This window comes from Acomys russatus, chromosome 24 (assembly GCF_903995435.1).
Source record: "Acomys russatus chromosome 24, mAcoRus1.1, whole genome shotgun sequence".
NCBI classification, from domain to species: domain Eukaryota; kingdom Metazoa; phylum Chordata; class Mammalia; order Rodentia; family Muridae; genus Acomys; species Acomys russatus.
The window spans coordinates 51513827-51535887 of NC_067160.1; the positions used below are offsets into that span (position 1 = coordinate 51513827).

General features: G+C 56.2%; 1 protein-coding gene across 1 annotated transcript in view; it reads left to right on the forward strand.

Moving 5' to 3' along the window:
• The window catches only part of Fibcd1 (fibrinogen C domain containing 1), a 30715-nt gene that overhangs the window by 4877 nt on the left and 3777 nt on the right, over positions 1-22061 (forward strand). The window contains exons 2-5 of the mRNA XM_051166773.1: positions 2359-2832; positions 6359-6518; positions 6831-6967; positions 20102-20198. Of these exons, the coding sequence (XP_051022730.1) occupies positions 2359-2832; positions 6359-6518; positions 6831-6967; positions 20102-20198 (868 nt within the window). The remainder of the gene's footprint in view (positions 1-2358; positions 2833-6358; positions 6519-6830; positions 6968-20101; positions 20199-22061) is intronic.

Here is a 22061-nt window from a genome sequence, read left to right on the forward strand (position 1 = left end):
GTGTCTCCTGACAGGCCAGAAGCAGGAATGACAGGCACTTAGCTGCCAACACAGCTTTGTCCCTGAAAATCCCCAGCCTTGCTTATCAGGGAAGGAATGTAGGAAGATGTTCAGCTCCCAGCCAGCCGGCCCCAAGCTGTCGTAACATGTTCTCCGCACACATACCCCGACCCCCCCCCCAACCCTGTGTCACTTTGGCATTGGGTCTTTGCTCTCTGAGCCTCAGTTTCCACATCTGCAAAGTGAGTTCACCCATAGCCTTCACAGCAGAGCCTGGTCGCAGGCTTCAGAGGCAAAGGGCATTGGTGCGTGGCTAAGGGATGGGAGCAGAAAGCAGTCTGCCGGCCTGCCTGGGCTGGTGGGGGGTGTCGGGGGAGAGACTTGGTACAGCCTGGGGTTGCCTCCATTCTGTGTATCCCACCATGAAGACAGGGTAGCTCCGTCTCAGAATCTAAGTCTGTAGAGAGGTCCCAAGGCTCTGTGGTGCCAGTCATCCCCGCTTGTCCCAAAGGCATGGCCTGCCTATCCATCCACTTCACAGGTGTCTGGTGTCAGGCTGGGCATGGGCCCCAGGGTCCAGGGCCAGGTTTTGACTTAACAGTTCCTGGATTTCCCAGAAGCTTTATCCTTAGCCTTTGTCAGAACCCCAAAGGGACCATGCCCCAGAGAGGCTGAGAATCACATCTGTGGATGCAGCAACCCCCACCCTACCCCGAGCAGACACAGTCTGAGCTCCCTCTGAGGCCTCTTGTGGAGTGGCCCAGAGCCTGGCTCGTGGGACTTCTGTGAGTGGAAAGGTGATGAAATGAGTGAGTGACTCGAATGTGATAAAAATCTGTCTTGAGAAGCCCCTCCGTGCAGGGGAGAGACCAAGAAGCAATCAAGGAGGGCTTCCTGGAGAAAGCCAGCCCTTCACCCCCAGCCTCTGCTCCTCTCTCCTGCCAAGAGGCCGTGAGGCGGTGTTGGAATTTGTGGGAGAGACGCAGTTTGTGTCACTGGTTTCTTAGTGCTAAATGCAATGGATATTTTCTGTACAGCCAGGAAAGCAAGCCCTCTGGGCTGGCCGTCAGCTACACCCATAAGATCCTACTGCGTGTGAGGAAGGAAAGCTGCCCTCCCAGTGCGGAGGACATAGAAGGAGCGTTCTGGGTGGGGGATAAAAACCACCTCCAGATGCTCCTCGCACATTGATCATGAGATAATAAAAGCCACTAATATTTATTGCAGGAGGGTAACGTGCCAGGCACGGCTCCAGGGGCTTTAATATACTAACTTATTTAAAGAGGCATCTCCATTTCAGGAAGTTGAGAACGCAGAGGCAGTGTGTGTGTGTGTGTGTGAGACAGTTGAGATTTGGTTGTAGGAGGTACCTCGCCCCACCCCCACCCCCACCAAGAAAGTGGAGGCACAGGATCCAATCAGAATGCTGTTGCTAATTGGCTGTGTGACTCTGGCCAGGCCCTTTGCCCTCTCTGGGCTTCAGTCTTCCCCATGTATAAATGCTCAGGGCCTGTGGGTGACGTGGTAGAATGAATGGGTCCCCAAAGCATTTGTTGCCACATGGTCATGGCACCATTTTCTCTTTTCAAGACGGGGTTTCTCTGTGTAACCCTGGCTGTCCTGGACTCGCTGTGTAGACCAGGCTGGCCTCGAACTCACACTGATCCGCCTGCCTCTGCCTCCCTGAGGGCTGGGATTAAAGGTGTGTGACTCCTCGCTGGGCTGGCTTCCATTGTTATTAAACCCCTGCTAGGACAACTTGGTGCTCCAGCCCTATTCTTTTTTTTTTTTTAATTTATTTATTATGTATACAGTGCACATTAATTAGATCACATTATAGATGATTGTGAGCCTCCATGTGGTTGCTGGGAATTGAACTCAGGGCCTCTGGAAAAGCAGTCAGTGCTCTTAACCGCTGAGCCATCTCTCCAGCCCTCCAGCCCTTCTTACAGCCACAGCTCTGCCCCCTTTTGTTCCCTGCATCTATACTGCCTGTTTTGGGAGTCACAGTGCCCGAGTCGCCTCAGCCCTTCTCCAGAGTGGCCTCAGAGCTGCCTGGCTGGAGGCCTTTGCCTGCCAGGACCCTACTCTGGGAAGAGTGCAAGGTAGAGAGATGGCTTTGTGCGGGTGTGGGGTGCTCTCTCCTGCCCCAACCCCTTCCCCCAGTCTCTCTGCTCTCCCTGTCATCTCTGTCTCTCTGACCCTGGACTGTGTGAAACTTTCTTCTAGAGTCTCCTGCCCTCCCAGCCTCCTGAGCCTCACTGGGCATAGTCACAGGCACAGGCTGGCCTCTAACGCTTGCCTTTCTTTCTTCTGTCTGTCTGTCTGTCTCTGTCTGTGTCCTGGGCTGACCTACAGCGTCCAAGCTGCAGCTACGTGCTGTGCACGGTGCTCCTGTCCCTTGCAGTGCTGCTGGCCGTGGCTGTCACTGGTGCAGTCCTCTTCCTGAACCATGCCCATGCGCCAGGCACGGCGCCCCCACCCATCGTCAGCACAGGCTCCGCAGGGGCCAACGGTGCCCTGGTGACCGTGGAGAGGGCGGACAGCTCCCACCTCAGCCTCCTCATCGACCCTCGCTGCCCCGACCTCACTGACAGCTTTGCCCGCCTGGAAGGTGTGCAGGCATCCATGCTGCGGGCACTGGGTGAGCACCAGGCTCAGCCGAGGCCGGATGGTACCTCTGAGCTGCTGGACGCCCTGGCTGACCAGCTACCCCGGCTGCTGGCCCGGGCCTCTGAGCTGCAGGCGGAATGCGCTGGGCTGCGCAAGGGACACAGCATACTGGGCCAGGGCCTCAGTACCCTGCAGAGCGAACAAGGCCGCCTCATCCAGGTGAGGGTAGGATCGACATATGCCTTCTGCTGGGTGGGGAGGTGAGCAGATTTGAGGAGTGGGGTCCCTGGCCCCCTGTGCTGAGTGTGTAACATCCACAGTCTCCCTCCGTCCCTAAGGGCTCCAACCCGGGCCTCCTGCTTTCCAGTTGAGGAGGGCTGTGTTTTCTCACCCATGACTGGTATCCCAGCCCAGATCTTTTCCCAGACACGTTCGGGGCAACTCTGTAGCCTTGTGGACCCAGCACTAGAGGGGCAAGCGAGGTAGGCATTGTCTCCCTGGCCCACCATTTTTGCATCATTAGGTGCAAATTAAGGTAAGGAGGAAGGAGGCTTGCTCCCACTCTGTCATATGACACCATGGTGTCCTACCAGAGGGGGTGTAGCTCCACCCACACCAAACTCCTGTCACTGCTCTGTCCTGAGCTGCTCACAGCTTTCCAGGGATGCGGGGTCATTGAGAGGAACTTAGACCCTTGGCCGTGAAACTCCTCCCTCCCCACATCTCCCCTGGGCCCAGCCAGGTTCCTTCAAAGATGAAGTGGAGCTGGGGTTTGGGGCTGGTGCAGGGAGGTTTTGGCACTGGCTCTATCGGGCACCAGCTCTCCGTGTAGGAGGAGGGACTCGGGACTCAGGGCTGCCTCCTTTGAGGCCTGGAAAAGTGATGCTGGTGTCTCCTGGGTACCACAGCTAGATCAGGCCTGAAGTCTAGCCCTGGGTACCCTGCCCAGCCTCCAGCCCTGTGCCCCTTTATCCTCTGACTCAGCCTTAGGGCTACAAGTCAACATAGGCCCCACTAGCCATCACAGCTGTTTCAATACTTCCCTATTTGAACACCCGAGGTGACCACGCATTTGGTCACCCATAACTCACGAGCAGGAGCCCGCTTCCCTCCCCTTGAAGGCTGCAGCTGCAGAAATTACAGCCCTTGTCACCCTGTCTGGGTGAGTGACGGGGTGATGGGTCCCCTTGGGTTGGGGGCTGTACAGCCAGCTTCCTGCTGCCCCTCCCCCAGGCACATCAGCAGAACAGATTGCCATAGAGGGGGACACAGCCCCTCTCTGCCCTCCCTGAACTTCCTGGTAGGCTGAGGCTGGCTAAAGATATCCTCTCTGAGCTGGAATCCCCCTCCCTGCCCCCCATGCACACCATGAAATGAAAGAAGGGGTAGTGTCCCCAGTCTCCAGTGCTGCCCCTCACCTAGTACAGGACCATCCAAGACGATTTCTGCCTTTCTATAGCCTGCCTGGGCTACAAAGTGAGTCCAGGACAACCAAGGCTCTACACAGAGAAACCCTGTCAGGAAAAAAAACGGGGTAACAAGCCAAGCCTGAGGGGATGCTGATGTTTCTCAGCATATGCCCACCATCAACTCCACCTGTAGGCTGTTCAAGGGGGGCCACCATTGAAAACCCTTTGTGAGTGGAAGTGGTGGTCCACCCTGTAGGCATGGTTCAATGCAGTAACCCCAGAGGCAGGTGCCTTTGTGGCCCACTCTGCAGAGGGGCAGACTGAGGCTCAGCGGAGAAGGGCCTGGTGGAAGCTGCTGGAAGGCTCTCTGGAAGCAGCTGCCCTGATTTCACAGCCTCCGGTTGCCTGCCGCCAGCAGCTTCTCTCGTGATGGTTCTCGCGGCTCAGCGAGCAGGGACTGACTCCCTATTAATTCGGGGCAGGTTTATATGTTTCAGTGGTAATCATTTGCTAGTTTAAACCAAGGTCTTCTCTGCCTGCCAGGGAGAGGGAGGGAGGGGCTGTGCCTGAGCTGCTGAATGTCACGGCCGTGGTGACTCCAAAGGATGGGGCTGTGCGGTGAGATTTACCAAAGGGGTCTTCGGCACCCCCCTCACTAAGGGCCGCCAGCGTCCTCACAAGGGCTCCATGGAGCCTGACCCATAGGTCACTTTGGTAAGGGCTGCGGGCCACCCCACCCCCCACCCCCCACTGCTCACCGCAGTACTCCTGGAGACCACTGAATCACCTGCTCAGCAGAGGGGAAACAAACACAGGACCTAGAGCTTCGCAGGGCCCTGCCTTCGGACGAGCGGCGAATCATATTTTGTAAACTGCTGGCTGGGTGTATTTCTATCTCTTCCTCCGATGGGCTATTATCTGGCAAGTGACAGGTTCGGTGAGCAAGACCTAACTTGCTTCGTGCTGCCAGCTGCCGGCTACCTCCCCTTCCACCGGGTCCCACAGCCTCCTGAAACCTAGGGTGAGGAAGGAGGGCACTCCACCCCCCTCCCCATCCTCCACCCCACCCAAGACCCTTCCCGCAGCCGGCACAGTAAGAGGCCCCTGGAGATCTATGCCGCTCTCTTGTGCTCCAAGCCATGGACAGTGTGAAGGGGAAGATGGGAGGAGTATGTGTTACCTCGCATGGCTGGAGTCTTCTGGAGAACAAGTGGTAGTGACAGGCCCCCTCATCCTGGTCTGCAGACAGGGCGAGGAGAGTGTCACACAGCCAATGGGGCGGGGGAGTACAGGACTAAAGCCACAACCCACTCAGGGAACACTGGGGCCTGGTCCCCACCCACACCTGGGCTGGTTGTACGGTGGTTGCGCCCCTCCTTTCCTGACACGCGTCTGCCTTGAGGAAGTGGCATGAACCCTGATTCCCATGTGGGTTTATTAGGTGGGGGTGGGGCTCTTTCTTTTTCTGGACTTCCGATTCCCACTTGGAACGCGGAGGTAACAATATCAAGTCCTGGCTCTTTGCCCTACCGTGCCCCCCCCACCCCCGTGAGGTAATGCATAGCAGGCATCTGTGAAGACTCCCCTCAAATGGGGGATAGGGAAGGGAGCAGAGGGCATCCTTGTTGGGGGCCCAGTTTGAACCCAGCAACCTATGCCCGGGGCTCTGTGCCCTTCCCAAGACTCAGACCTATTTGCTCAAGTGCAGGGGGAACCTCCTCTATCTTAGACACATTCATGCGGGGCGGGGGGGTCTTAGAAGAGATAGTGTGCGCGCTGCGCTATAGCCAGGAAGGTAAAGTGAGGACCCCGGGGGCCGGATGCCGTGCTGGTCCTCTGCGCATGCGTGCAGTCACTGGTCCCCACAGTAGTTAGGCTCGGTCGGTGACGGTGACGAGACCTCATTTCCCCCCTAACAACCAAGGCTTGCCGGGGGACGTGGCTCAGTGGGTAGAATGCTTGCCAACGAAGCAGGAGGCCCCAGGCTGGGTTCTCGGGCACTGAGTATACTCTGTGGTGGCCCTTGCCTGTCATCTCCACACAGGAGGGGAGGTCGAGGCAAGGCAAGCGTGCCACCTTCCCAGTGAAAGAATGAAGGCGAGCTGGTGCCTGCCGCTGCCTTTTCCACTGTCCCCATCAGCTGGGCTGGATGCCTAGAAATGGCTAGGCTTCGACTTGAACCCTTGCCCCCCAGAACCCCTGAGAGCCCCTACTGACCCCTCAAACTGCCATCAACATGACACTGAGATCAGGGCAAGCCAGGGGAAAGTCTTTCCTGGGGGCGCTCCCCAGGCGCCTACCCACCCCCCCTCTAAGGCCTTCTGTTGCCCCCACAGCTTCTCTCCGAGAGCCAAGGTCACATTGCTCACCTGGTGAACTCAGTGGGTGACGTCCTGGAGGCTCTGCAGCGGGAGCGGGGGCTGGGCCGGCCCCGCGTCAAGGCTGACCTTCAGAGGGCCCCTTCCAGGGGAGCCCGGCCTCGAGGCTGTGCTAACGGTAGGTGAAACACGCTTGCCTTTGCTGGGCAGCCCTGCTGCCCAGTTCCAGGGACCCGCCACCCTGACTCTCACAGACAAGGACCTGCTGCTGCTATAGAAAAGGGACTTCCTGTGGTCAGGTGACTCAAGGCCTGACCGGTTGAGCCATGAACCCATTTTCCAGATGAGGAAAACAAGGCCTCGGGGATTCACCTGGGACTGAGGGCTAGTGCTCTTGGCCTCGAGTGGACAGAGGTGTCAGAGAGAGCTGGGGACCTCTTTGGAGGGAAGGGATGACAGAACGTCACCCTGATATGGCTCCCTGTCACAGGCTCTCGGCCCCGGGACTGCCTGGACATCCTCTTGAGCGGACAGCAGGATGATGGTGTGTACTCCATCTTCCCCACCCACTACCCCGCTGGCTTCCAGGTCTACTGTGACATGCGCACTGATGGCGGAGGCTGGACGGTGAGTCTGGCTTGTGTGTTCATTTACAGAGGTGCCCTGCCCAGCACATCTGCCCTGCCCAAACTGTAGCCACTCCCCACAGACAGCAGGTGAGTCTGCCCTCAGGGAGCCAATGCCACATAAGGGGCATCATTGTGTCCAAGCTCTTAGCTCCCAAGCCTTGGTTCTCAGGGTGTGCTGCGGAGTTGGGGTGTGAGCCCTTGGGGTGGAGATGGTCAAGGAACCTGTTACTTGCGTAGCACTTCCTTATCTATCCAGGGTATGTCTCGAGGGACACTCTGAACCCCGGTGCCTGCCTGCATGTGTGGACAGTGCGAGAATGGGAGGGACAACTGGTGCACCCGGCAAGCCAGACCCGACCAGTTGTCAGCAGAGCACCAGGCAGGAGATGTAGGCTTGAGCTCAGCAAAGGCTCTGACATCTGCAGGGCTTTTGTGGGGGAGATAGGACAAAGGGGAGAGGACCGGCTGTTCTTGGTGACATCTGAATTTCAGAAATAGTCACACCACACGTTCTTCAGTGCTACTCAAAGGACAGAGAACAAAGGGCATGGGTAGCAGGCAGGAGCTGTCCCGGTTTAGAGATGAGGGTGCTGCAGGAGGCGAGGGTGCTGCAGGAGGCGAGGGTGCTGCAGGAGGCGAGGGTGCTGCAGGAGGCGAGGGTGCAGCAGGAGGCGAGGGTGCTGCAGGAGGCGAGGGTGCAGCAGGAGGCGAGGGTGCTGCAGGAGGCGAGGGTGCTGCAGGAGGCGAGGGTGCTGCAGGAGGCAAGGGTGCAGCAGGAGGCGAGGGTGCTGCAGGAGGCGAGGGTGCAGCAGGAGGCGAGGGTGCAGCAGGAGGCGAGGGTGCTGCAGGAGGCGAGGGTGCAGCAGGAGGCGAGGGTGCTGCAGGAGGCGAGGGCGCTGTAGGAGGCGAGGGGGCCGCTGTAGGAGGCAGGGGCGCTGCTGGAGGCGAGGGCACTGCAGGAGGCGAGGGTGCTGGAGGAGGCAGGTGGGGGCGCTGCAGGAAGTGGGGGTGCTGCAGGAGGTGGGGGCGCTGCAGGAGGTGAGGGGCGCTGCAGGAGGCGAGGGTGCAGCAGGAGCTGAGCTTCTAATTCCTTCCCCACATTGGTGTGTTCTGGCTCTCTCAAGAGCCTCCCAGGTTCCTTTGTACCTTAGAAGTGCTCCATCGATTACTGGGTGAAATTTAAAAAATCAAAGTCCACAGCTTTAATTCCAGCACTTGGGAGGCAGAGGCAGGCAGTTCTCTTGAGTTGGAGGCCAGCCTGTTCTACAGAGTGAGTTCCAGATGGAGAAACCCTGTCTCAAACAAACAACAAACAAACCCAAAACCTAAAATAAAATGCAAACCCCTTCTTCCTCCGTGCAGAAGGAAGTGTGCTGGGTTTGGATGGAGGAAGCCTTGCTCTGTGCATGGAGGGAGCCCTGCTCTGTTGGCCAGGTTCTCTCGGACCGCGATATGCTTAAGCATCTCCTGTGCACTGTGGACTGTGGCAGTGTAGAGATGGGGGGCCCCTGCAGGGATTCAAGCTGGAAGTTGCTGTGGTAGAGGGACGGCCTGGGTTAGGAGGGTGGGTGACACTCTCAGGACACAGTCAGCCGGGGCATGTGGCACAAGGAGAGGCGAGGCCGACACTGGGGAACATGGAGGGGGGGACTGAACGGGGCTTTGGCCGTGATCTGACTGCGCGTGTTCTCGGGCAGAGCTGGGACACTCACTCTCACGTGTCTTTGGAGTTCGGTTGGCGTGGCTGCCATATAGCCCTCCTGCTTAGGAAGCAGCAAGGCCTGGAAGCGTCCTGTGTCCCTCCAGCTATCAGGAGATGTGGTAATAAATGTGACTTTGGCTGCGTGATCATATGTAAGCTCCTTAAGTTCTCTGAGCTCCATTTCTTCACAGGATTTTTTTTTTCTTCTTTTTAACTCTGTTCACTGTGTGTGTCCATGCAGGTTTGTGCATGTGAGTGCAGGTGCCCTTGGAAGAGTCGTCAGATCCCCCAGAGTAGCAGTCACAAATAGTGGTGAGCTGCCTGATGTGGGTGCTGGGACTTGAACTCAGGTCCCCTGTCACCACTGAGCCATCTCTCTGGCCCCATCATCAGAGCTTTTAAAGGCAAGCACAAGGAAACCCAAGGAATGTACTGGAGGGAGACAAGAGGCTGGAGGCTCCAGGTCGGGGACACTTAGCCAGGACCAAACAGACTTCTAGGCTACTCTGAGTAGGTCTGATGTGAGCTCCAGTGTCCCAGGCCGCTGCCACTGAGTGTTGGGTTGGACATTGCAGCTTCAAACCTGCCCAGCCAGTAACTCAGAGTCACATCCCTGATGGAGTAGGGACACACTGCTGCTCTGGAAACTGTCCTTTTTAACATTCAAGCTGTGACTAACCCTCATTCAAGCCAAACCACCAAGGCCACAAGCTGAGGAGATAGTAAGTCAACACACAGGGTGGTAGCCAGGGTCTGACAGCCAGCACCTGTGTCAAAGCTGCACCTGGCTCCCGGAGCCTGCTCCCCAGCTCTGGGGAGGCTGAGCCAGGAGGATTCCTGCAGCTCGCTGGTCAGCCAGTCCAGGCTCAGAGAGACACCATGTCCCTAGAAAAATAAGGTGAAGTGCCTCTGAAGAAGATAGCAGAGGTTGCCGGGCAGTGGTGGCGCACGCCTTTAATCCCAGCACTCGGGAGGCAGAGGCAGGCGGATCACTGTGAGTTCCAGGCCAGCCTGGTCTACAGAGTGAGTCCAGGATAGTCAAGGCTACACAGAGAGACCCTGTCTCGGGGGAAAAAAAAAAAAAAGAAGAAGATAGCAGAGGTCAACCTGAAGCTGCCCGAGCACACACACACACACACACACACACACACACACACACACACACGAACATACATGTGCACACAGATACACATGGTCTTTCTTGTTTGTTTGCTTGCTTACATATTTTTGGTTTTCAAGACAGGACCGCCCTGACTGTTCTGGAACTCACTCTGTAGACCAGGCTGGCCTCGAACTCACAGATCCACCTGCCTCTGCCTCCTGAGTGCTGGGATCACATGTGTCCACCCCTTAAAAGAACTTGCCAAGTTCATTTCTGTGCTCCTGGGTAGTGAGGCGTCTGGTCCAGGGTGACCTGGGAAACAGGGTTTTACCTTGTGCCCACTCGGATACTTGACCCGACTCCACCTCACTCTTCAGAAGGTTCGAGGAAGTGGCCACGCAGTCTCTCTTCATGTCTTTGATGTCACACAGGGTGCCTCCATCGCTTACCAAAGACCCTCGGCATTGACTGTTTTTGGTGTTTGATGTCTAGGCTGATGCACTCACAAGAGGGGCATTTGAACGCCGGATAGAACTACAAAGCAAAGGGGTAGGAAGTGCTTCCTCGGAGAACATTCGGGACTTGTAGGGCAGGGCAGCGTGACTCAGGCTTGAAAGGGTCAGTGTCCCCAGCAGAGGGGAGATGGAGATATGGAGGGGGGAGGGGCAGAGTGAGCGAGGAAGGAGCAGAGCAGAGCCTGCAATTAGGAACCAGTTTGAGTGTTGAGTGCAACCAGGAATCCCCAGAGACCCCCGAAGATGGACATATCTCTAAACTTGTCTTCGGGCTCTGGAGGGGAGAGCTTTTAAGTGTGCCGGATCCGTGTCGGGGTTAAAAGCTCTTTTGTTTTTCTAACTGCAGAGTCTGAGTTACGGCCTCTGCCTCTGGGATCCCTAGGCAGGCAGAATGGCCAAGAGGCTCCCCCACACTCCACCCCCACCCCCAGTCAGGCCCAGAAATCAGAATTAAGGGTTAGGATGGGCTTGTGGCCGCACATCTGTCTTCCACTCCACCTGACTTGGATCCAATCTTTTGGGAAGTCAGTCAGGGCCTGGGCCTGGTAATTCCTTCGGCCTTGGCTTCAGGGACAATTAACAGGGACGGGTGAGGAACGGGCACCCAGCTTAAACCTGATGCCCTGACGCCTGAACGGGGTTCTGCTGGAGAGGCCAGAGTGCTCTGCAAAGTGCTTGCGTGGCGGGTAAACGTTCATATCCATTTGGCTTCTGTCTGAAGCAATCTTTCCCCAGGTGCCTGTGGGCACCTGTCAGGATCTCACACACACACACACACACACACACACACTCCCCACCCCACCGCCCGCCTCCTCCCACCTTCCCGGCCCCCCCTCCCCCCAGTCTGCCACACAGACTCTCCTAAATGTTCGGGAAGGTTCTGGCTTCTCTCAGGCCATCCATCCTCATTTTGGTTCCCTGTCAAAACCAGCCCAGCTTCGAGCACCAACACTGCGTGGTCCTCCCCAGCGGACTGGACACCGCACTGGGCCCCAAGTCCCAGGCATGCCTTCTGGAGACTGCAGTAGGCAGGATTGGGCTCAGCCCGAGAGGCACTTTGCAGTCTGAATACCACCACTTCCTGCCTGGCATTGCCTCGCACCCCTTCTACTCCCAGAGACCCTGAGGGCAGCCTGCAGAGGGCAAGAGGTCGCCTCTGCTAGGAGGCCAGCCTAGCCAGGGAAAATCCAGGCCTCCCGAGGCAAGTCAATGCAATTAATTGCTGGTGAAGAATTAATTGGGCGCCAGCCACAGGGAGCCACCTGGGACTGGGGCAGAGTAGCGAGCTCTCAGCTGGGAGGGCAAAAGGACAAGAGAGCTGGCTTGTGTCAAGGCTGAGGGTCACTCGAGAGGCCCCCGATCTTAGTCTGAAGACCTGGTGATCGGGGGCAAAGTGGGGGCTCAGTGTGGGGAGCGGCAAGGCTTGTTCCGGGCTAAGGTGGCGTCATGTTGCTGGCACACCTGGTATAAGAGGGTCTGAGTCAGGGGTTCCCTCAGGGAGGGGGTGACCCTGAAAGGCAAGATGGGGAGGGGGGCAAAGGAAGGAATGACTTGTTACGCAGACCAGAGACCATCCTCCCTGGGCCCCGACCCACCCTGGCCATGGCCTCTTGGAGGCCTCTCTGACTGTCCTGACTCATTCTCCCTGTTCCTTCCCCCTGCTGACCACAGGTTATCACCTGTCCCCACTTTTCCTACCTCTGTCCTAGGCAGGGCCGGAGTTGCTTTCCCATGATCACCTGGGCTTGGCACAGCACCTGCCCTGTGCCCACACCCTAACACTTCTCAGATGGAAGACACTCCCGTAGGGGCCCGAGGAGGCTCCCTGGGTGGGGAGAGTGGGTGGGGCAGGGGAGGAAATTCCCCTGCCATTGCCAAAGCCTTACCTTTTTGTATTCATGGGTGGGTCTTACATCTCCTCCAGCAGAGACTCAGGGCACAGGTGCACTCATGCACACACGCGCACGCATGCACGCACTCATATACACACACACTTACACACACATTCACACACTCATACACTCACATACACACATTCACACATTTACACACACATACAATACACTCACATGCACACACATTCACACACACACATACCCCACCCCATCTGCCCCACTCACACCTCCATCTGCCACACGCCCACCAGGCATTTTCCCACTGATGGAGTGGGGTCATGGGTTCAGATGCACCTCTAATTGGCACCATACAAGAGGAAGCCCCCCCCTTCCCCACATCCTTTTCTCTCCTCCCTAGGCGCTGGGGCAGGAGGAGAGCTGTGCCCTCTCTGTAGAACTTCAAAGGAGCCTGGCAGGCAGTCGGTGCAGAGAGAGATGAAAAGCTCCAGAGGACCCTATGCTAGGGAGGCCAGGCTGCAAGACTGGCAGGGAGACTGGGGCCAGCCCTGCCCCCCTCGGGAAAGCCAGTGACCTGCTGTGGTGTCAGTGGGCCCACAGTGTCCCCACGCTGCTGCCCAGGGCCCACACACCTTCATACTGACTGAGGAGACTGGTACCCGCTCTTTCCTGTTCTCTCGATCGGCTGGAGGAAACTGCCTCCACCTGGAGCAGGTTCATTTCCCCAGTGCTGGTGTCCACTGAGTAACGCACAGTGTCCATGGGCCACCACACGTGAAACACTCAGCACAGCACTTGATAAATGGCAGCTCAGAGCAGTGTTTTGCCAGAGTCGGCAGGCACTGGCTGCCAAGCCTGGGAAATGTGGCAGGGTGCCAGGTCCGGGGGTACCATTTCCAGTCACAAACAAGGAGTAGGCTGCTTCCTCCTGGAACCAGCAGCTGGTTGAGGAGAGGGGGGAGCTGCTAGACCTATTGTGTGCCAGCAGCTGGTTTGGGGGCAGCTGTCAGACCCACTGTGTGCCATCAGCTGATTTGGGAGATACTATCAGACTCACTGTGTGCCATCAGCTGATTTGGGAGATACTCTCAGACCTACTGTGTGCCATCAGCTGGTTTGGGGGCAGCTGTCAGACCTACTGTGTGCTACCAGATGGTTTGGGGGAAACTGTCAGACCTACTGTGTATCATCAGCTCATGCTGACTTTGGTTCCTCTTCAGGAGCAAGGAAAGGGCTCAGAGGGGGAAACATGGCTTAGGAAGGCTTCAGGACTTGTCCCAAGTCAAGAAGCCACAGGAAGTGGGCAGAGCCTTCCATGGGGGTGGGGCACTTTGAGGATACCCCCAAGTTCTTTGTTTTTACAAAGGCTTGAGCATTTCCCTGGCTCCTCCTTCCTCCAGTCCCAGAATGACCTGCTAAGGAGGCTGAGGAGGCTGGCCCAGGCCTCTGCCTGTCTCCAGGTCAGCAAGCCTCTCAGACTAGAAAAAGCAAAATGCCCCCTCCTGGGGACATTCTAAGGTATAGGGACCACCGCTGCCCCAGGATCATGGCCGTGGGGGAGCATCCTTTCTTACCCCCTGGTTCTCAGTGTCTCAATGTACCTCCCAGCACAGCAGCCTCCCTGAGCACTTGAGTCCCCACGGAAGTGGTTCCTGGCTGCTCAGAGCATCCCCTGAGCCATGACTGAATGCTGTGTGCGCGTGCGTGCGTGTGTGCACGTGCGTGCATGCATGGGCACACATGAGGGGGTTCCCAACTGGTGTGGTTGTGAGGGGGTTCCCAACTGAATGCTGTGCACCAGCACAGTGTGTGCATGCATGTGTGTGTTCGTTCATATGTGTGTGCATGCACACACATGTGCACATGCATGTGCATACGTGTGGTGGTTGGTTCTGAGACAGGGTCTCATGTAGTCTAGGATGGCCTCAAAGTTTCTGGGTAGCCCAAGATGATTTTGAACTTCTGGTCTTCCTGCCTCCAGCTCCCACACCCAGGCTGAGGACTGAGCCGGGGCTTTGTGTATGCTAGGCAGTGACTTAGACCCCTAGCCCTGAACTCTTGAGTCACACCTCACATATACTCTGGGGCCCGGGACTGTCAGAATCTCCACGTAACAGATGAGGAAACTGAGGCACAGGCATACATGGTTGGAATACATGTGTGCTGTGTCTGCAGGGCTGTACGTGCCTGTGTCCTGGGCCAGCAGCTCCCTGATGCTGTGCTCACCAATGAATGGCCAGCACACGAGAGGCTCAGGAGTAGCCATGATTTCAGGGGAAAGGCTGGGACTTGGGAGATGCCACTGCAGGGTGCTCCTTGGGATTGAGGTGTGTAGGCTTAATTTGTCTCCCACCGGGCCACAGGACATCTCCATAAAGAGTGTATACCTCACCATCTCTAGCTCTCACCACCCCTAACTTCCAGTCTTGGTCTCACCAACTGCTAGATGGGACCCCACCCCTCCACCCCTGCACACTCCTCACACCCCTGCGCTCGGTGTGAGGCCTGTTCAGTCCTCTGAGGTGCTGATGGAACTTCGGTGACCTCAGAGCCTGTGGGACATTTAGGATACCAGCTCCTTGACCTGCGCACATCAAGTGGGCTGGGCAGGGTCATTCTGCAGTAGAGACTCTGCTAGGCCCAAGCTTGTAGAGAAGACGGTTCAGGAGGTACCAGGTGCCGATATGGCCCTCTGGCTCTGCGGACACGCCCAGGACTATCGACTGTACCAAGCGAAGTTTTGATTCTCCTTTGAAACTGCCCAGCACCGTCTGCAGGACCATGTGGACCACACGCTTCCTTGGCAGAGCCCCCTGGGTGGTACTTGCAAGCTGCACCAGTGGCGGCAGGAGGCCGGGTTTTAAGAATCCGAAGCAAGAAAACACGCGCTGTCTGCCTTCCCACTCATGGCTCTGGCCCAGGAGGGCCTCGGCGGCGTCAGTGAATGTTTCTCTGTTGCTTTCCAGCCGGAAGCCAAGTGGAGCCCAGGAGCTGGGCCAACGCCGCCGCTGCAGGTCCAGAGCTGATCGATAAGTACTTTGCTTCTGGCCTTGGCGTCCTCAGCCTTTGCCTACCTGGGAAGCCTGGGGCCGTGGACACTCAGGCCTGTGGATGACCTCCTCCTGTCCAGATGACCCTTGCTCTCCAACATCCTGCCTTTGTTACTAAAATCTAGCTGATTTTCAGGACACCAAAGCCTCAGCTGTAGTGTGCCCTGTGCCTCGGAGTCTGACGAGACACACCCATGTGCCCAGCACAACTGATCTTGTCCGTCTGGCCAGCTGGAACCACAAGAACCTCTCAGAATCTGTCGGGCCACACACTGTGCTGTGGCGGGTTCCAGTGTGAGTGTAGAGACATATTCGGTCATCCAATACCTGACCTATGACTAGCACGGCCTGTGGCAGAGCCCAGGAACTTGATGGCTACGGTTCTTCAACTGTAGGCCTGGATCCATTGGCAGGTGGCGAAATCAATTTCCTGGGTTGCGATCAACGCTGTTTTTTAAAAATCGAACAGAGTAGAACAGAGGAGGACACAGTAGGAAACGGTGCAGTCTGCTTATCCTTCACAGCCTCTGCTTCCGATGTAAACTGTGCGTCTGTGTGTGGGCGGGTGGCACGTGCGCTACTCTGAGCCCTGGCCCACAGATCTCAAAGTCCCATCTCCAAAGCTATGGCGGGGCTGTGCAGTGTCCCCTCAAGGGGTAGGTCGTGGTGTGTGTTAGTTCAATTGGAATGCCTGTGTAGGCACGTGCTGGGGGTTTCTTTGTATATGTGCATGCATGTCTGCATGTGTGCAAGCATGTGTACATGTGTGTGTGCAGAGACCAGAGAACACTGTTCCATGCTATTCTTCAGGTTGTGTGTACCTTGTTTGTTTGTTTGTTTGTTTTTGAGGCAGGTCTCACCATGGCTGGCCTCAAACTCAAAGAGATCCGCCTAAGCTGGGATTAAAGGCATGTACTACCATGCCCAGTTTATATACCCTTTTTTTTTTTTTCTAATTTGAGAGCAAGTGAAGCTGAGTGTGGTGGCGCACACCTATAATCCCAGCGCTCAGGAGGCAGAGGCAGGCAGATCGCTGTGAGTTGGAGGCCAGCCTGGTCTGCAAAGCAAGTCTAGGACAGCCAAGGCTACACAGAGAAACCCTGTCTTGAAAAAAACCAAAACCAACCAACCAATCAAACAACAACAAAAACCAACCAACCAAACAAACAAACAAAAAAGGGATCAAGTCATCAAGCTTGCCAAGTGGAAAAGATTGGCCAGTGAGCCCCAGGGATGCACTGTCTCTGCCTCCCCAATGTGTGTCCCTATACTTGGCTTGGCTTTGTGTGTTCCTTTGTGCGTACAAGTGCATAGTGCATTCACATGGGTGTGGGTGTGGGTGTGGGTGTGTGAGACACTGCCTGTGATGCTGATGTCACTGAACATCTTCCTCCATTGCTTTCTACTTTATTGCCCCAAGACAGCATGTCACTGGGCCCGAAGCCCATCACTTCTCCTAAGGCTGGCGACCATTAAGGTCCTGGGAGCCTCCAGTCTCTGTTCTCCAATGCATATAGTCACGTCGCGTTTTCTTCTTCTTCTTCTCCTCCTCCTCCTCCTTCTTTTTAAAAAATATTTTATTTAATTTTTAAAAATGTATGTGCATTGGTGTGAGGGTGTCAGATCTTAGAGTTACAGACAGTTGGGAGCTGCCATGTGGGTACTGGGAATTGAACCCGGGTCCTTTGGAAGAGCAGGCAGCGCTCTTAACCACTGAGCCATCGCTCCAGCCCCATGTCGCGTTTTTCTACATGGATGTAAGGGATTTGAACTCAGGCTCTCAAGCTTGTAAGATGATCTGTTTCCCCAGGCCAATCTTAAGGTTTCTTCAGGGCCAAACCTAACAGTCTAACAAAGATGTTGGCCATTCTTAATTGCAGGGTCCCTTTGCCAGGCAGAAAAGAAACAAGAGACCCTGGTGGGCCCAGGGGGTGTGTGCCTGCCCCCAGGTTACTGGTCAGATGGAGTCTATGGTGCAGCAGGGCCAGTCTGGCGGCTAACAGCAGCCGAGACAGCAGTGGGACAGTGGCAGAGGATGTGCATGGCTACCTGGCCACTGTCCCAGCTCTATCTGCCGTAACAAACAGAACCCGGAAGAAATGTGGAGCCCATCTGTGCTGGAGGAGGCATTTGGTGAACAGCAGGCACCACGGAGGGAAGTGATGGGCTCGGCACCATCTGTCCAGTACTCTGCCCTCCTGGCCTGAATGCCCTACTGTGCCCTTTAGGCTTAGGGCAAGGCAGGACCAGGGCAAGCTCCAGGAACTGTAGCTTGGGACCAGGGGCCTCATGGGGTGCATCTGAAGAGCAGGCTCTGAGCTCTTAGTGTCTTCTGTCCCTCAGCCTTTCAGGAGGGGCACAGCCGGACCCCTGTGTATTAAACCTCACCGCCTGCAGCCTGAGTGGGGCCTCGGTGCCTGTGGGAGGTGTTACTTCCTCTCTGACACCCCTCTCCATACTAGGCTTTCCTGTCTGGTCCCCACTACCTGGAGCCCCACTTTCACTAGGCAAGGCACTAGAAGGGTGTCCTTTGTGGAAGTCTTGGGATGCAGAGCTTACTTTTAGGGTTCAGGAGGAAGGAGAGCTGAGGTACATAGTAGGCCAACGGTTCTGTCTCCCCCCTCTCCTTCTTCCCTCCCTCCACCTTCTAGGAAGCTACTTTTCTCTGTGCAGACCTATTTTTTCCTCTGCCCTAGATCTGCTTTGTTTCCTTTGTGTGTGGTGGTGGAGAGTCCCTTGCACACGGGCCCTTCTGTGTTTTCCTGGCCTGAGTTCCCTGGGGGCAGTCTGGACCTTGGGGCTTGGACTTAGTTTTCCCCGGAGAGACTTGTTTGGACCGTGTCCCTGAAAGTGTCTGGGAGCAGGCACAAGGACAAGAAGGCTCAGGAGGAGGTGTGAGGGTGTGTAGGGCTGGCAAAGGAGGAGAGGAGCAAGGGAGACTGGCCAGGCCAGCAAAGCTCTGACTGCACACCTACCGCAGGGGCTCAGTGGATCCTAACAGCCTTGTGGTCTTTCACAGGCGACAAAACAGATTTGGCGAGAGGTGCCAGAGAGATCTGTGCAGCAACCATGCTCTGAAGTCTAGGCTTAACACTATCTCCCCACCCCCACCCCCCGCTTGACTGGACTGAGTTCCCACCCACCCAGCACCCAGGGTGAGGGCCCTAGGGCCTCCCTGTGGGAGGTTGGCCTTCCCATGGCTTCCAGCCTGCTGCTCCCGCAGACCTCCTCCTCCTCCTCCAGGAGAAACAGGCTCAGCCTGCCTGCCGCCTTCGCCTTCGGGAGGGCCTAAGCTTCTGCCAGGATTAAGCCTTTCAAAGGGCGCGTGCTCAGGGTCCCAATGTGCGGCCGTCAATACGACTCTCCATACCGCTCAGATCTCCCTGAGCCTTATTGAACTTCCTTCCACCCAGCCGGTCCCTCCTGAGGACTTGATATTTCAGGGCAGGACCAGGTCGGGGCAGTAGGAAAAAAACAAAAAGTGTCCTCACCCCCTCCCCAGCCTGTGACGTCAGAGCTGCCCAACTGCTTGTGACTGACGTGTCCCTGGAGACCTGGTGCATCTCGCCAGCAGACGCTGCTGCTCTGCCCGGGCACCCGGGCGGTTCCGAGCCGCCGGAACCCGGCTGCTTAGTAATGAAAGTGGCAGCCAGAGCTCTGACATCAGATGCAGACACAGATGGAGGCAGGTGGGCGCTGCCTCTGCAAATGAGCAGGAAAAGGCTTGTTAAACAGAAAGGCGGCGTGGGCCAGGCGGCCCCCGGAACGGGACTGTCAGCGATCGTGTAAATACTCGTCAGCTCGGCCGGGACCAGCACCGTCCTTATTTCAAGGCAATTTAACCAATGGGACTTCAGACTCCCAAATCGAGAATGTTATTAAGAAAGAACAGAGGCTGCTCTGGCAGCCCGGCGGCTCGTTGGTACCCGAGTCACACCCATCACACCCGAAGCCTGCTCTGGGCTCCTGAGCGTCCCATGAGATTTGGATTCAGGGTTCTCAGGCCACACCCCCTGGATCCTGCCAGGAGTGTGTGACTTGGGGAGTGGAGCTGTGTGGGAGGTAGGAACCTAGGGGTTCAGGCTAATATAAAGAGTTGCTTAACAACTTGAGAATGGCTGGGAAAGGTGGCGCACACCTTTAATCCTAGCACTCAGGAGGCAGAGGCAGGTGGAGCTCTGTGAGTTCGAGGCCAGCCTGGTCTATAAAGTGAGTCCAGGACAGCCAAGGCTACACAGAGAAACCCTGTCTCGAAAAGCCAAAACCCAAAGACACAAAAGAGGCAACAACACCAATGAAAGCTCCAAGAATATACCCATCCTCTTCCCTTCCCTTTCTCCCCTCCTTTTCTCTCTCTCCTTCCATTCTAAACTTTCTTTGTCTCTCTTATTTGAGGCAGCATTTCAGAAAGCTCAAGTTGACCTTGGGGTTGCAGTGTAGCCCCAGGTGACTTTGACTTTCTTTTCTTCCTGCCTCCTCTTCCTCCTAGTGCCATGCCTCCATGCCTGGCACAGGCAGAGACAAAAACCCAGAGCTCATGAAAAGACCAGGCAAGCACTCTGTCATCAGCTGGGCACAGCCTCAGGCTCATGCCTCCTGGTGAGAGCCAGGAAAGGCTCACCTCAGCACCACAGCAGAAGTGGGCCTGCCGGTGGTAACTCCTCCTTGTGGGGACATTCCAGGGATCTGGGTGGGTCAGTCAGTCCTGCCTTTGGCCACCACAAGCTCCCGAGACCCTGGTCTGCTCCAAGTCCCAGAGCCAGGAGTTCTTGAGGAAAGCGGATCACCCCATCACATCCCTGCGTCCTATGCTGGCAGGTCCAGGGGAGCCTGTGCAGAAGGGTGGGAGTCAAGGGCTGGGGGTCCTGAGACCAGTGGCTCCAATGCTCTATGTCATTTTCCCCTTGCAGGTGTTTCAGCGCCGGGAGGATGGCTCCGTGAACTTTTTCCGAGGCTGGGAGGCGTACCGGGAGGGCTTCGGCAAGCTGACAGGGGAGCACTGGCTGGGTGAGCATCACAAGCTGGGGCCATTGCATACACTACCCAGTTCACAAACAACAATTACAACAACAAAAAGCCTTTCCATAAATAGGTTACCTCTAGTCTCGGAGACCTCTGGATGTCTGAGGCCATTCACAGGGCCACGGGAGTAACTAAGGCTGCTCCAGCGATGGAGGCCGTGAGAAGAGAGCCAAGTGGGTCCCACAGACATGGGCTGTTAAGTGCGAAGGGGAGAGCTGGGTGAAGTGGCCCTGGCCCCCCCAGGAGGCAGGAGGACCGCAGTTCCAGGCCAGCCAGACTGATCTCTGTAGTTGAAGGCGAGCGAGAAAAATGAAAGCAAAAAGCTACACATGATGGCTCATGCTCGTAACCCTAGCACTGGGGAGGCTGAGGCAGGAGGATCGCTACCAGTGTGAGCCCAGCCTGGTGTGCGTAGGACTTCCAGACCGTACATGCGATGATACGTATTAAGACCCTGTCTCCACAAGAAACCAAAAGCACCAGGAGATCCTCAGCAGGTAAGGGCGCTGCCCCTAAGCCTGGTCACTGTAGTTCAGATCTCAGGATTCTCATGTGGAAGGTGGGGAGAGGGGTTGTCCCAGGAAGCCATGTCCTGTTTGAGGACTGTCTAGGAGCCCCCTACAGTCCTGAGTTAACACCGGCCAGGAGAGGACCGTCCTGTTCCCATCACCCACCGCCTACAGTGGATGAGCCTGAAGTTCAAGAGGCAAGGCCACATGTCTCATCGTACACGCTGGGTGTGGGAGCCCAGGCAGGGAGGGGACATGGCATGCTTTATGACATTTTAGGAGAAGGTACTGCAGACAGGGATGGATGGGAAAGTCCTCCTCACTGTCCCCCCTCCCCACCATGTTGTGTTGTGTCATCCAATTTGTCTCTTTAAGCCTTGGGATTCCGTGGGGGTGGTTATGTGAAGGAAAAAGTGGTGGCAGCCAGTTACAGGCTCTGTCCCCACTTCCCACCCATGTGCTTTGAGCAGGGTTGGCGTCGCGCTGCTCACTGCTGCTCGGTGGCATCTTAATTGAAATCTATCAGCAGCTGCAGAAGGTGGGGAGGAAGCATTTAAGCAGGGCCTTGATTAGCTCTGCACATGAGAAGCCCTGACAAGAATGTCAACCGTGAGGCCCTCAGCATCCCTGTGGCGTCGTCACCTCTGCTTTTCTACCCCTCAGTCACCTTCTCATTGAGGGCTTCTTCTGTTCCTATTGACTTATGGATGCTCTTTATATATTGTGGCTGTAGATACACAGCACACATGCTTGCCTTCATTCATTTGCCTTTCAGCTTTTTCCACTATTGCTTGTTTCCTGAAGTTTTAATTTTTTTGTATGTGTAGGTGGGGTGCTATGGGTGCAGGTAGGTGTGTGTGTGTGTGTGTGTGTGTGTGTGTGTGTGTGTGCGCGCGCGCGCGCGCACGCAAGCACACCAGAGGTTGACCTCAGATGTCTGTCATTCCTCAGGCACTATTTACCATGTTTTAAATTTTCATTTACTTGTTCTTTTTGTGTTTTTAATTTTATTTGGTGACATTTAGTGTGTGTGTGTGTGTGTGTGTGTGTGTGTGTGTTTGTGCGCGCGCACACACGCACGCCATGGTGTGGGGATCAGAGGACAACTTAGGAGAGTTAATTCTCTCTCTTACGCTGAGGACTGAACTCAGGTTGTCAGGCGTGGCAGCAAGCACTTTTGCCCACTGAGCCACCTAGCCAGACACAAATGTGTCATCCATTTGTCTCGTTAAGCCTCGGGATTCCGTGGGGTGACTGTGTGCGGTGTGGGGTCCTCTGTCACTCTGAGGGACAACTGGATCATAGCTCCCAGTTCACTGTTCAAGGAGTCAGAGATATG